This window comes from Mus pahari, chromosome 1, assembly GCF_900095145.1.
Source record: "Mus pahari chromosome 1, PAHARI_EIJ_v1.1, whole genome shotgun sequence".
NCBI lineage: Eukaryota > Metazoa > Chordata > Mammalia > Rodentia > Muridae > Mus > Mus pahari.
The window spans coordinates 80,391,041-80,404,826 of record NC_034590.1 but is presented as its reverse complement, the minus strand read 5'-3'; the positions used below and the strand labels follow the sequence as shown (position 1 = coordinate 80,404,826).

Below are 13,786 nucleotides of genomic sequence, written 5' to 3'. Positions count from 1 at the left end.
CACAGCACGACTGGGATGACACGCCTTTCCCACAGGGAATTGAATTGGTAAGTTGGTGCCTTTATCCTGATGTCTTTTTTTTTTTTTTTTTTTTTGCTACATTTTGGCTTTTACTATAATATTTTTCCTATTTAATAATTTTATTTCATTCTACTGTTAGGAATAATTTATTACATGAATTATGGAACGTCTGCTATGCTGTTCTTTTCCCCATTCAGTGTGCTTGCTAGCATTACAGATTAGCGATCCTTATTCATCCAAAAGCAGAAATCCTCTAATTTTTTGAAAATGTTGGTTTTTTAAAAGATTTTTGTTTTGTTGTGTGTGTTTTGCCTGCATAGGTGTATGGACACCACATGTGTGCCTGGTGCCCACAGAAATCAGAAGAAGGTAGAAGATCCCTTGAAACTGGAGTTATGGATAGTTGTGGTCTACCATGTGGATGCTATTCTGAACTGCTGAGTTCTCTCTTTAGGTCCTCTGATTCTTTAAGAGAAACCTTAGCACAGTAACTTTTGCTTCAACCAGAAAACTATCTTTGCTTTTCAACTTTCCACCTTACTGTTTGTCTTAGTTTACTGCTGTGCTGAGACACCATGACCAAGACAACTTTGATAAAGGATAACATCTAATTGGGACTGGCTTACAGTTTCAGTTCAGTCCATTATAATTATGGTGGGAAGCATGGCAGCATCCAGGCAAACATTGTGCTAGAGAAGGAGCTGAGAGTTCTGTGTCTTGACAGAAAGGCAGCCTGGAGGGGGACTTTCATTCACACTGGGCAGAGCTTAAGCCTCAGAGCCTCCCCCACTGTGTCACACCTACTCTAACAAGGCCGCACATGGAAATAGTGCTACTTTCCTTGGGCCAAGCATATTCAAATCGCTCACCCAGCTCCCTTCTCCCCCTGACCTCTCTTCCTTTCCCCTCCTGGGGGCCCCTATTCTGTTCTCAGCTCCTCTGCCATATCCAGCTGGGATGCCCGAGACTGAGAACCTGGTATCAGGAGCTGCCCCTTGTCCACCCCCCTGCCGTGTGGGGTCAGTAGCTTCACACAGCCAGATGCCCACCCGGGGCCCGAGTGGAAAGCGCCTGGCAGTCCTCCAGCATCTGCCTGCCCAGAGCACAGGAACTCTGGCCGGCTCTCTCCCTCCCCCCATTCCCCTACACTCACAGCCCCACACCCTCACACCCAGCCTACATAGTTGTTTTCATTGTTTATAATTGCTGTTTTCATATATTGTTTTCATATATCTTAGCACCTCTTTCAGAGAAAAAATAGTTATTTTTTTCATATTTTTATTTTATGTGTATGAGCGTTTTGCCTGCCTGTATGTATATGCATCATACACATTCCTGGTACTTAGGAAAACTGGAAGTGAAGTGAATCACCATGTGGGTGCTGGGAGTGTACTTAGGTCCTTTGCAAAAGTGCTCTGTCACCACTGTCCTCTCTCTAGTCCCTGAATTGTTTCTTTCCTCATTAGCATGGTTTAGAAATGTCCATTAGGAACAAAAACATGTTGAACAGAAACAGGTTGAAAATGTTAAGTTTTCTTACTGAAGCTGAGGTGATGATGACTTTTAACCTCACCCTGTAATAAAGGACTGTGCTTGTGTAGGTGGGTAGAAAGGAGATGGTTGAATTTTGGCTTTGAGAATGGGGAAGGAGTGTGAGTATCCAAGGAAAGTAATGTCTGGGAGGGCTCCTTTCAATTTTTTCCTCTTCTGTCCCGTATGCTTCCTCAAGTGGTCTTACTATTTGAATAACCAGGCATTTGTACTACAAATGTTTTAGACTGTTTCAGCATCCCTTTTAGTGTAGATTAAAAGGGGAAATTTGGGGGTCTTGATCAAATTTCCTCTGAATTTTTGTCTTTGTTCTCATGAAAATATAGATGTATAGATGGCTGCCTTTTTGCAGTGTGAATGATGAAACCTTCACAAGTTTCTAGAGCAACATATATTGGTAGGCCAAAGAGATTGTGAATTGGGGTAGAGAGTTTGCTAGGATCAAGATAGGATAGTTTTTATATTTTATAAATCAAGGGGACAGATAATTACGTGATACATCTGGTATTTTTTTCTAGCAGTAAGGGAGAGACAAACTCTTTTTACTATTTAGTAAATGGAGTGTGTGTGTGTGTGTGTGTGTGTGTGTGTGTGTGTGTGTGTGAGAGAGAGAGAGGTGGGGGGAGGGGGGAGGGGGAGGGAGAAAAACCCAAAGAAAAGCACAGTTCTGTGTTGAAGTGTCAGTACAATGGCAAATGGAGGTGTATGCTGATTTAATGGAATGGAGGTGCCACACTACAGATAAACAGAAGTCACCACCCAATGTGACTTCTTGGCTGAATCTTGCCATAGCATTTCAGAACTTTGGAGAGCAGTTAATGCTTTAGGAATATTTAACGTGTTGCACGTGTATGCCTCAGTGCTCATGTGGAGGTCAGAGGGCAACTTTTCAGGAGGAAGTTCTCTCCTCTCCTGATTTGGAGGCAGGGTTTCCCTTCTTGTAGCAGCAGCCCCGCATACTCCAGGATTTTTAGTCTTTGACCTTCTGCCATTTTTCCTATCTCAGTCTCCAGTTCACATAGTAAATTGTGCTGTAATTGTAAATGTGTGCTACCACATCTGGCTTTTTATCTAGGTTCTAGGGATCAAATTCAGATCATCAGGTTCACGTGGCGTGCACTTTTACCCACTGAGCCATCCCCACAACCCCACTGGTTTCTTATTCTTTAACTTTTTTTATACTTAAGAGTAACTTTGGTTTGTTAGTGCTTGTACTTACAAACTAAATTTAACTTACAAATATTGAAGCTCATTTTAAAAACTGAATAAACTTCTGTTAATCTATTATTGCCTTATGCTATCCTTGCATAAATGAGATACATGATTCTGTGCATGAGCAGCAGTAACTTGTGTTGCGGAGTATTTGATCTCATTGTGAACCCTGAAATTGTGTTATTTACTGCAAAACCCTGTTTCTAATTGTGGTGTGGCTCTGCCCTTAGCACACACCTTTAATCCCTCTGGCTGGAATAGAGACACACCCATAGTACGTTCCTTTAATCCCAAACAATGAAGGTAAATTTAGTTTGTAGGAGGAAGCTCCCATGTTTGAAAGTGATGTCTACTTGAGTGGCAGACAAAGTGACAAATCAGAGAAAAATTTGACAGAGTAGGATATGCCCAACTTGCATGAGAAGAGACAGGAAAGCGTCTACTCAGAGTAGTGCAGAAGGAAAGGAGGCGGCAGCTTTACTGGACAGTTGTACAGAGACCGATCGCAGAGAGGAAACAAGCTAGACACAGGTGAAGACGGAATGAGAAGGAACCAGAAGATTACAACAGATTGCTAGAGTTAATGGGAGTGATTCAGGAGAAGCTCAGAGAAGTTAAATTGAATCATTCAGTTTGTAGAGGAGTTTGAGCCAGAACACCGGAGTTGAACCAGCCAGCCAGAGCTCAGAAAGAATTAGAAAGGGTGAACTTATTCAGCAGTAAGTCTCAGAGGCTGAAAACATTCTAAGCCTAGATTAGATTGTACAGAGGCAGGAAGGTTCCAGGACTAGGCCTCGGTTGGCAGACTGAGGCAGTGAGCTTCGGAGATGACAATAACTTCAGGTTAAATTTGACAAACTTGTGTAACTGATATGCTGTATGATTGTAACTCTTAATAGTAAAAAGAAAGATATATGTCAAAAGTAGTCTATATCAGTTTCTAAGTTTGTTTGTCCAGGGTGATAATCCATTCCTGATGATACATATGAAAAAGAACGTCATAGCATTTCTAAGTTAGAGTGACATTGAGCATGTAGCTTTAAGGTTACTATCTAGCAGTTATAAATACTTGGAGGAACTCATGAAAACTAGATGATTGGTGCTAGTGTATTAATTTACAAATAAGTAAGATGATGCTTAGGAAGTTTACATAATTTCAACAAAGTCTATCAGGTAGGATGCAACAAAGCTAGTATTTAATGCCAGTCTTGTTAATTAGTTTCAGTCAAGGCATAGTGTTTCATGAAATGACATTTTTAAACAATGGTAGTATTTGTGTTCTAGTGGAAATGCAGGATATGAAAGATAACTGTTCAAGAAGAAAAGGAGGTTTATTTAACTCATAGCTTTGGAAATTGAAAGTCCAAACAGAGTAGTACAGGCTCTGTAGTGTGGAGTGCTATGGTGGAAATACATGCAGGAGCAAGCAATAGATGCAGAGGGACTCAGAGATACTGGGTAATCTGTTTCTATAGCAACTCCTTCATAAGAACTGCAGGGGGTCCTTTCCTCCACTGACCTTTATGAACACTGTCTGCCCTACTGTGAAAGTCTTACTGCTGCCTTTCAGTCAAGGTCTTACTCCTCACAGTGAACCCTTGGGGCAGCTGGATTATATCCAAAACACAGCTCATGCTGTTGAATAGATCCCAGCTTCTTACCTTATTTAAGGACAAGTATAGGATCAGAGCATATTATTTAATTTTTTTGTTGCTACCTCTACTTCTCATGTAGCACATACATGATGTATTTAAATTTTAAATGAAAGATTGCATGTGTCCACCTGAATGCTAAACTTCCATAATTTCCAGAGTTTTACATATTTACTCACTATTAATTAAATTTCCAATATAGAGGATGCTGAATTTATTCTTTCCATTTTTTTTTCATAAAGAATTTGTCTTCTGTGTAGAGATGATGAGTTTTAATTTGGATAGATTTAAAAATAAAAAATATGAAAATAAGCTAAACCGAACATAATAACTGCTTTTCTAGTTCTGGGATATTTTTGTCTTTTCTTGTGCTTTTTAGGTATGCACAAAGCCACAGACAGTCATATAAATAAAGTTGAAAGTTAAATTTAGTGACTGTATTTCAAAGAACATTAGAGAATTGTTTTTTCAGAGGAATTCTATGGCTAACAATCTATTTAAAATTATAGGGACAAATATTTTTATTGGCTGGGTCTTGAGCATCAGGAAAATAGCATTGTTTTGGCACTAGCTCCCTTTTAAGATGCCTTGTTTGTGAATTGAATCTTTTTATATTGTAATTCAGAAAATTCACTATAATAGTTACAGAAATTTTTACTGGGTGTTGTAGTGTATCTCATTTTCTTTGAGGATTAAAGTGTTTTAAAAATTGTGGCTTGAAAAGTAAGCAACCAAAATTTCTAAATTTGAACCTTTGGAGAAATTAATTCAGTTATTGAAATTATTCCCCAGTAATTTGACTAATATAAATTTTGTGTTCTATAAGTATTTACTGGAGAAAGAGAGAAATAAAATCCATATTCAACATTCTGCAGCTGTAACATAGAAGTAGATCAGTGTGCAATGCTCCTGGAGGCAGAGGAGCAAGTAAATTTTGAGTGAATTCTGAGTATTGATACTGTTGGCCAGGGAACCAAGTGGAAAGGAATATAAGCAGATTTTAATGTTCTCTTCTTATTGTGAAGAAATAAGCATGATGGGAGAATGAGGGCTTACAGTATCTCGGAGTTAAAGTTTACCAAGATTTGGAGTTATAACTTCTTCATCAAAGAAAATATAGTGTAGTAGGCAAACATATGTATGCATGTAGGTATAAAGAGCTAGCTGTGCAAATCATTATTTAGAATAAAAATAGGTGGATAATATGACTTAAAGGGGATTTGAAAAATACAAGGAACAAGTTTAAAGAATTACAAAATACAGTCTGGTTTCATCTAAACCATGTGTGTTAAGGGTGGATGCTGAGTGATAAATGTGATGTCAAAAGTGGTTCAGATCTTGATGTGAATTATGTATAGCAGGATACTTGATTTTGTTTAGAATCAGATGCAGAAGTAGGAAGACATGGCTTTAAAACATGTAAAAGGCCTACAGAAATTATTTAAGAGTTTATGGCAAATACATAAGGAGTGTAAGTGGGTAGGAAATAGTAGTAGCTCATTTTGTTTTGTTTTCCACTCCCCTTTTTTCTTTGAAGTAGTAAAACAACATGGCAGGGAACCTAATGATGTCTAGGTGATGCATCTAGGTAGTTAATCCTTTCTGTAAGAATATCTGAAGAAAAGATTATAGCCCATCTTTGTGATCAGCATTTCACATGTCTACAGATTTCTAAAATCATTTGCTTATCCTATACTAGAATTTCAGTTATTTTCAGTTCTGCTTAAGGAGTACAGTTAATCATTTGTGCTAGAGGATATCTTTTCCTGTTGTCATCTGTTTCAGTATTGCTCTCAGACCTCCTTTTGACAGAGCTTCGTTGTTATATTGGATCCAACTGAACCTGATGCTTTGAAGCCATAGAGTAGTGCTGAGAAAGATGCAGAACTACATAGGCCTGGCCCACTATCACTTTGTGTTGTTTGTTATCAGCCTTCTCATTTGTTGTGGGACCACACCACTGAGTCTCTCATGCAGTTGCCATCACTTCATCTTTGTGGCCATTCTGCACTTGGACACTCTCAGTTCTTTTCTGTACTTTTCCATTGATCTGAACTCTGTGACCAGAGTCTGACCTAAAAGTAAAATCTGGACATTGTAATGGCTTGCCATGGTGTTTTTTTTTTTTTTTTTTCCTTTTACATATATTAGGGATAATAACAGGATAGCTAGGAACAGATTTTTCCCTCTTCAGAATGAAGTTCTTGGGTCATTTTGGCCATCAACAGTTCATCTCATGGGAGTCTAAAAGAAAGCATGGGGTAAAAGTGGATTCAGGGTTATACCCGAAGGCAGTGTATCAGTCACTTATTCTTTTGGTCAGAAATCAGTCATACCTTTAGCTGTAGTAAAGGATAACAGATAAAACCCAGATATATGCTTTGAACTAATTTAATTTAGTCTTTGTGGTATGAGGCCCTTGAGTTATATTTTGTATAATAAACCATTAAATGTATTCAAAACATTTTCATGAGTTCTGTGAATTGCCCTAACAAATTATTAAGTGTGAGGCAGTATATTTTGCAGGACCTTGAATTTGTGGGCAGATGTGAGGGTAAGCTTTGATTCCCTGTTTGTGGCTGGCCTTTAAAATAGGTCTTTTGGGCCCAGGCCCTTGACTTTAGAATCTGTGCTAACTCTGGGTAATAAAGTATTGAGTTAAATGATTGGATACATCATTGGTGTCAGAATTGGTATTGGTAAACACACGATGGACATCAGAGAAAGCATAATACAGTCTTCATCCTATTACATAGATCTGTTTGAGTTTTCTGTGTGTTTTGAAACAGGCTCATGTAACAAATTGGCCCCCAAATTGCCCCATAGCTAAGGATAACTTTATACTCCTGATCCTCTTGCCTCTATCCCAAGTGTTGGGATTCTAGATATATCCACTCTGCGTGGCTCTGTTTTCTTACTCTTAATTCCATTGACGTGTCATCTTCGCTCTGCGAGTCCTTTATGCTTGATTCCTAGTTGTGCTTTTCTCCTTTCTGCATGTCACCATACCTGTAATCTAATCATATTGGTTACATGTCTCAGTGAGAATTCATTCATATTTTAGTCTAGCTAGTAGTAGGTTTCCAGTGTGGGTGAATTCTGATAATAGTCTGAAAACTTGAATCAAAGGTAACTCTTGCCTAATTTTACTTACAGCATCTTTCCCTGATTTTAAAACTAAAATTAGAGTAATTATTTAATTAAACTGGAATGTTTTCTGAGAGTAAGTGGAATTGGGAAGAATGCTTAAAGTGGAGCTATTCTGAACAAATAGATTACGGTTACTTGTATACCCAGTTGTACATATGTGTGTGTGTGTGTATGTCATTCATGGTAAAGATTGTAAATTACACAAATCCATTAGTAGAGACTTGTTTAATTAGGATTGGCAACTGCTAATTGTCAGACTATAACATCATTGTTATGAAGGAGAAACTATGGCATAAAATCTATAGATGGCTATAAATCTAGGGCAAGATTTACTATTTCATTAGTGAAATGAAATAAAAACCATTGTATATAGTAGCCATGCCTACTATTACAGTTATTATTATTATTATTATTATTATTATTATTATTATTATTACTATTGACGATGATGACGTCTCTGTGTCTGTGTGTGTGCTTGTGCGTGGCTGTGTATGCGTGAGTGTAATGCTAACACGTGGAGGTTAGAGTTGTTAGATCTCCTGAAGCTGGAATTACAGGCAATTGTGCTAGGAACTGAACTCAAGTCTTTGAAAGAGCACTCTTAACTGAGCCATCTTTCCAGCCCCCATGGCTACTGTCAAAACTTCAGAAAATAAGAAATGTCAGCTGGGGGGGAAATTGAAATCTGGTGCACTGTTGGTGGGAATGTTAGATAATGCCACCGTTGTGGGAAACAGTTTAGCAGCTCTTCAGTAAAGTGAAATCACTTTGTGAACCAGCAGTTCCATTTCTGGGTGTGTTCAAAAGAACTGAAACCAAGGAATCAGGTGTTTGTACTTATAAGTCCCTTAACAGTGTTGTTCACAGAAGCCCCAAAGTGAAAAGAGGCCAAGTGTCCAGAGGCAGATAGATCAATGAACACTTAATAGGACAGTGGAATATTATTCAGTCACAAATATGAAAGTTTGATAAAAGCATCAGTGGATCTTGAAAACATTGTGCAGTAGGAAACAACTGAGTCACTAAAAGACAAATGCTATATAATTTCCATTTATAGGTGGCATTTAGAGTAGCCAAATTTATACAAACAGTAAGTAAAATGAAGGTTTCCATGGGTAGGAAAAGATGAAAAGAAAAAGTAAATTGTTTTCAGTCAGAGATTTTCAGCATGGCAAGATTAAAAAGAGTTGTAGAAATTGCTGTTCAGTAATGTGTATGTACCCACCACTACAAAACTGTACATGTAAAAATGGTTGAGATAGTTGATTTTATGTTACATGTTTTACTAGTTACTTTAAAAAGTGTGTGATGTAGAGTTTATGTATAGACCTAAGATAGTGTCAAACACAGTGTAAGGCATTGGAGACCTGTGTCTTCAGACAGTATAGCAAATGGGCAAAACAGTTTGTAACTGTTTTGAGAGAACAAACCTGTGTTTATACTACCTTGTTTCAAGATACACTATAAAGTTCATAGTCAACAGGGTTTGGCATTGGTTTAGAGATAGACATGTGTTAACAGAGCAGGGAACAGTGTAAATCAGTTTTCACAGTTTCCAGGAGTAATGTGGTTGTGGAGGAGACAGCATAGGTAAATAGGAGTACAGCCGAGTGTCCATCTGAACAAGTACTCTCGATCTGTTTTTAAACAGATATAGAGAAATAGATTCAAACCCATTCTAGACTCAGTGTGAAAGCCAAAGTTATAGCTTTAAAAATAAAACTATAAGCATTTTTATGACCTTCTAAAATTAGGTCAGGATTTTAAAAGTACAACATCTAAGATATGGCAGTGATATTTCTCTGGTGTATTTGAAAACTTTTGAGAATATTATATACAGAATGGTGGTTAATCAGATAAGATGAAGCCTTATTTTGTTTTGTAAGTTTCTCTTGGTCCTATAAGTTCTTTGGAGGCTGATTGGACCTTTTGTAGTTTGTCATCTACTTTTAGTGAGGAGGGTATCAGAAGAAAGTGGACTCAGAACACTTTATCAGCAGCCCACTAAGAACTTAGAGCTGAGTTTTCTAAGGAACTTAACATCATCTGCCCAATACTGGATCTTCTGCAATCTGGAATTTTGTGTGTATCACTACTGTAGATGGTGGCAACTTAGACATTAAAAACATATCTGAAATACCTTGCAATATGAAACAAAGGACTCTGGTAGTTTACATATCAATTATAATGTGCTCATGTATATACACATAGATATCAATCACTTGCTTACAAGAGACACTATTCAGAGATAGTATGAGCTCTCTAGTTCACATATACTATTTCCAAAGGCATCTGCCTAGTGATATTTGTATACTATTCTTTATCTGGAAAAGTTCTCTGGTGATCTAGACATCCTGTACACTGTGTGAAACATGCTTCCTTTTTTGTTGGTGTTTGTATTGTTATTTAGAGATTCATGTGTGCCATTTTTAGTTATTGGGTATTACAGTTCATAGTTATTTGCTCATAATGTGAACTGATGTAAGGACTTAGAATGACTTACAAATGTGTTGGTTTAAGAAAAAGAAGTATTTGGTGGCCTCTAGTGGTGACACCTATGTGTCTGTGAAAAGTCAATGATCTCGATATACAAGATTTTATAGGGAGGATCACTAAAGTGACAGGATAAACACATATGTACATTTATTGGAACAATTTTTTGTTTTTGAGAACTTAAAAACTTATGAGTCAATTATAAATTTCCAGTGATATGGCTATATCAGTTACAATGATTATCAATTAATGATCATTACTTTTCATTCTTTTCAAGAAAAGGCTTGAAATTTCCTTCTTTCCCTCCTCCTCCCCCCCTTACTTTCTTTCCATTCAATAAAATTTTGCTTTATGTTCTAGACTGGCCTTAGTTTGAAGTCTTCCTGCTTCAGCTTGCTCAGTGGTGGAACTGCAGGTGTGCACCAACCCGCTGGGCTTCATAGTGCATCTTACTCAGGAAGTATTTCTCTGTATATTGTATTTCATGTTTGGTATTGAATTGAGATGTGCCAGTGATCAGGGTAACAGGGATACTTTCTGAGACCTTAGAAATACTGCAAGCCACAAAGAGGCATGTATCTTATATATTAATCATGAATGTAATTAGGCCTTGGTAGAGTTTATGCCCTTGGATGGGTACTTGTGACTAGCTTAAAGGTAATCTAAGTTGGTTTAAGACTATCTGTAATCAGGCCCCCAATGGAGGAGCTAGAGAAAGTACCCAAGGAGTTGTAGGGGGCTGCAACCCTGTAGGTGCAACAACAATATGAACTAACCAGTACCCCCTGAGCTCGTGTCTCTAGCTGCATATGTAGCAGAAGATGGCCTAATCAGCCATCACTGGGAAGAGAGGCCCCTTGGTCTTGTAAACTTTATGTGACCCTGCACAGGGGAAGGCCAGGACCAAGTAGTGGGAGTGGGTGGGTAGGGGAGCAGGGGCGGGGGTGGGGTATAGGGAACTTTCGGGATAGCATTTGAAATGTAAATAAAGAAAATAATAATAATAAAAAATGTTAAAAAAAAAGACTATCTGTAATCTGAGCCATATATGGGAATTTAGATATATCATGTCAAAAATCGAGAAATTTATATAAAGTCAATATTTGGAAAGCCAAAGAAACCATAGACACTTTTAGGACAGTTAAATGTGAAATTAATTTCTGTTTATTCTAAATATTATCCATTGAAATCTAGAGAGATTTAATAGCTTGTCCTGTTCCATATAGCTATTTGCTATTTGCTAAGATAATAAAACTGTGATCTTTTGACCTCGTTAAAAGTAAAATATTTTCCGTGTGCCCAGCATACACACATTGCTGAGGTTGGCCTATGTGTTGGACATTCACTTATAGATGGAGCAAGCTGACTTTTAATTATTTTTGTTAAAAGCAAAACTAATCTTAAATTCTTAACAGGAAGGGTTAATTAAGTAACATTAGAAAGACAGTGGTAGGGGCTGGAGAAATGGTTCAGTAGTTAAGATCACTGGCTGCTTACTCTTCAGAGGACCTGAGTTTGGTTCCTAGGACCACATGGTGGCTTTCAGCTACTGGAACTTTAGTTTCTGAGCATTTGACACCCTATTCCAGATTCTGTGGGCACCAGATAGGTACATAATGCATAGACACACATGTAGATAGTACACTCATATACATAAAATAATAAATAATAATAAAATCAGTAGCAGGAAATCATTTTATTATTAAATTTTGAAGACTAATAAGATATTTACAGAGTTGGCGGTTCCAAGTTATTATCTATCTATCTATCTATCTATCTATCTATCTATCTATCTATTTATCTATTTATTTATTTTGGTTTTTCGACACAGGGTTTCTCTGTGTAGGCTTGACTGTCCTGGAACTCTCTGTGTAGACCAGGCTGGCCTCGAACTCAGAAATCCAACTGCCTCTGCCTCCCAGGTGTTGGGATTAAAGGTGTGCACCACCATGCCCGGCTCCAAGTTATTTTTATTGTCCCAGATAGACCTCATTTACAAACGCCATCCATGGGGTTTGTGGACTGGGGAATTATGGCACCAATAGGGCTCTAAGTAAACAAGTTAGATTTTACAGTTGAGATTATAAGTGACTGAAAGACTTCCCTAAGGGTAGTGCAACCTTAGTATTTCCTTCAGTTTAGAGCTATGCACTTAGTTTAGAACCAGAAATAACCTATCAAAAAATCTGAGTGCTTAATGCTATTCATTTTTTAATCAAGTGTGGTTTCCATTATTTGAATTTCACTGAACAGTGGTGGCTTTTCCACATATTTCTGAGCTCTGATAATCAAAATGAGGTAGAATTCTGGGTTCTTAAAGACTTTATATGTTTTTTTAATTAAACATTTTTATATATTTTGATCATATTTTCCCTTCCTCTAAGTCCTCTCAGATTCCACCCCCTTCCCTTTCACGAGAGAGAGAGAGAGAAGAGAATCAAAACAAAAACTCAGTAAGACCCCCCGAAAAAAATCAAGACAGCAAAAAGCAACCTCCAAAAGACCATTGAGTTTGTTTTGTGTTGGCCAACTACTCCTAGTCATGGGGCTGCCCCTGGAGTATGATTGATATGTTCAGTGGTACTCCATTGGTGAAAACTAATTTTCCGTTTGCCTGCAGGGATCGGGTGAATATAGCTTCATGGTTAGTAGGAGTGGGACTTGTTTTGTTTCTTTTTTTTTTTTTTTTTTGAGTTTTATTGCATTATGATGAGAAAAGATACATATTTCAATTTAAAAACATATTTTGAGTAAATAGACTCACATCACATTCTTCTTTCCCTTTTGTACCCCAACTCCTCCCAGAGACCCCCTTCAATACCTGCCATACCTTTTGTTTTTTATCATATTTTTAAAAATTTATAAAATATTATAACAATAAAAATGAGTATTATAAAAGTTGTTTGACATAAAACAATCAATTGAACAGTCTTATGTAGATGCTTGTCTATAGCAATACTGAAAATACATAAGTTTTTCTCTATAAATTTTAAATATCTCCAAATATATTAACTGTATGATATTTTAAAATAATATATCACGATTAGTTTTTTTTAGTGAAATAACTAGATAAAGTTTGTTTGTTAGTTTGTTTGTTTTGTTTTTAGTAGAGCTTAAAATCTTGGCTCTTTTGTGGTACAAACCCAAATTAAGAACAATTTTTGGACATTGGAGTTCATTGTAATAAGGCTGTACTTCAATGTTCCCCCAAATCACCTAAGGATTTTACCTCCATAGTAGCTAAGGTAAGAGTTAACAGTTCTGCTGCACCAAGGAATGAACTGTCGGCACCATTTTTGGATACAGATTTCCTGCTATGGTCAAAGCTATTTGACATGAGTGATTGTCTTCATTCTCAGTCCACAAGGAACAGGTTACGGGCTGGAGAGATAGCTCAGTGGTTAAGAGCACTGACTGCTCTTCCAAAGGTCCTAAGTTCAAATCCCAGCAACCACATGGTGGCTCACAACCATCTGCAGTGAGATAGGATGCCCTCTTCTGGTGTGTATGAAGACAGCTACAGTGTACTTACATATAATAAATAAATCTTTTTTTCTTTTTTTAAAAAAAGGAACAGGTTACATTCGTTTAAGAAATGGTGTGAGTACTTGTGAGGCTATGCCAGTGCCTGGCAAACACAGAAGAGGATGCTCACAGTCAGCTATTGGATGGAACACAGGGCCCCCAATGGAGGAGCTAGAGAAAGT

General features: G+C 37.5%; 1 protein-coding gene across 1 annotated transcript in view; it reads left to right on the top strand.

Annotated features, from left to right (window-relative positions):
• The window catches only part of Sbf2 (SET binding factor 2), a 292,547-nt gene that overhangs the window by 46,904 nt on the left and 231,857 nt on the right, over positions 1-13,786 (top strand). Inside the window, exon 2 of the mRNA XM_029535769.1 lies at positions 6-47. Coding sequence (XP_029391629.1) covers positions 6-47 — 42 coding nt within the window. The remainder of the gene's footprint in view (positions 1-5; positions 48-13,786) is intronic.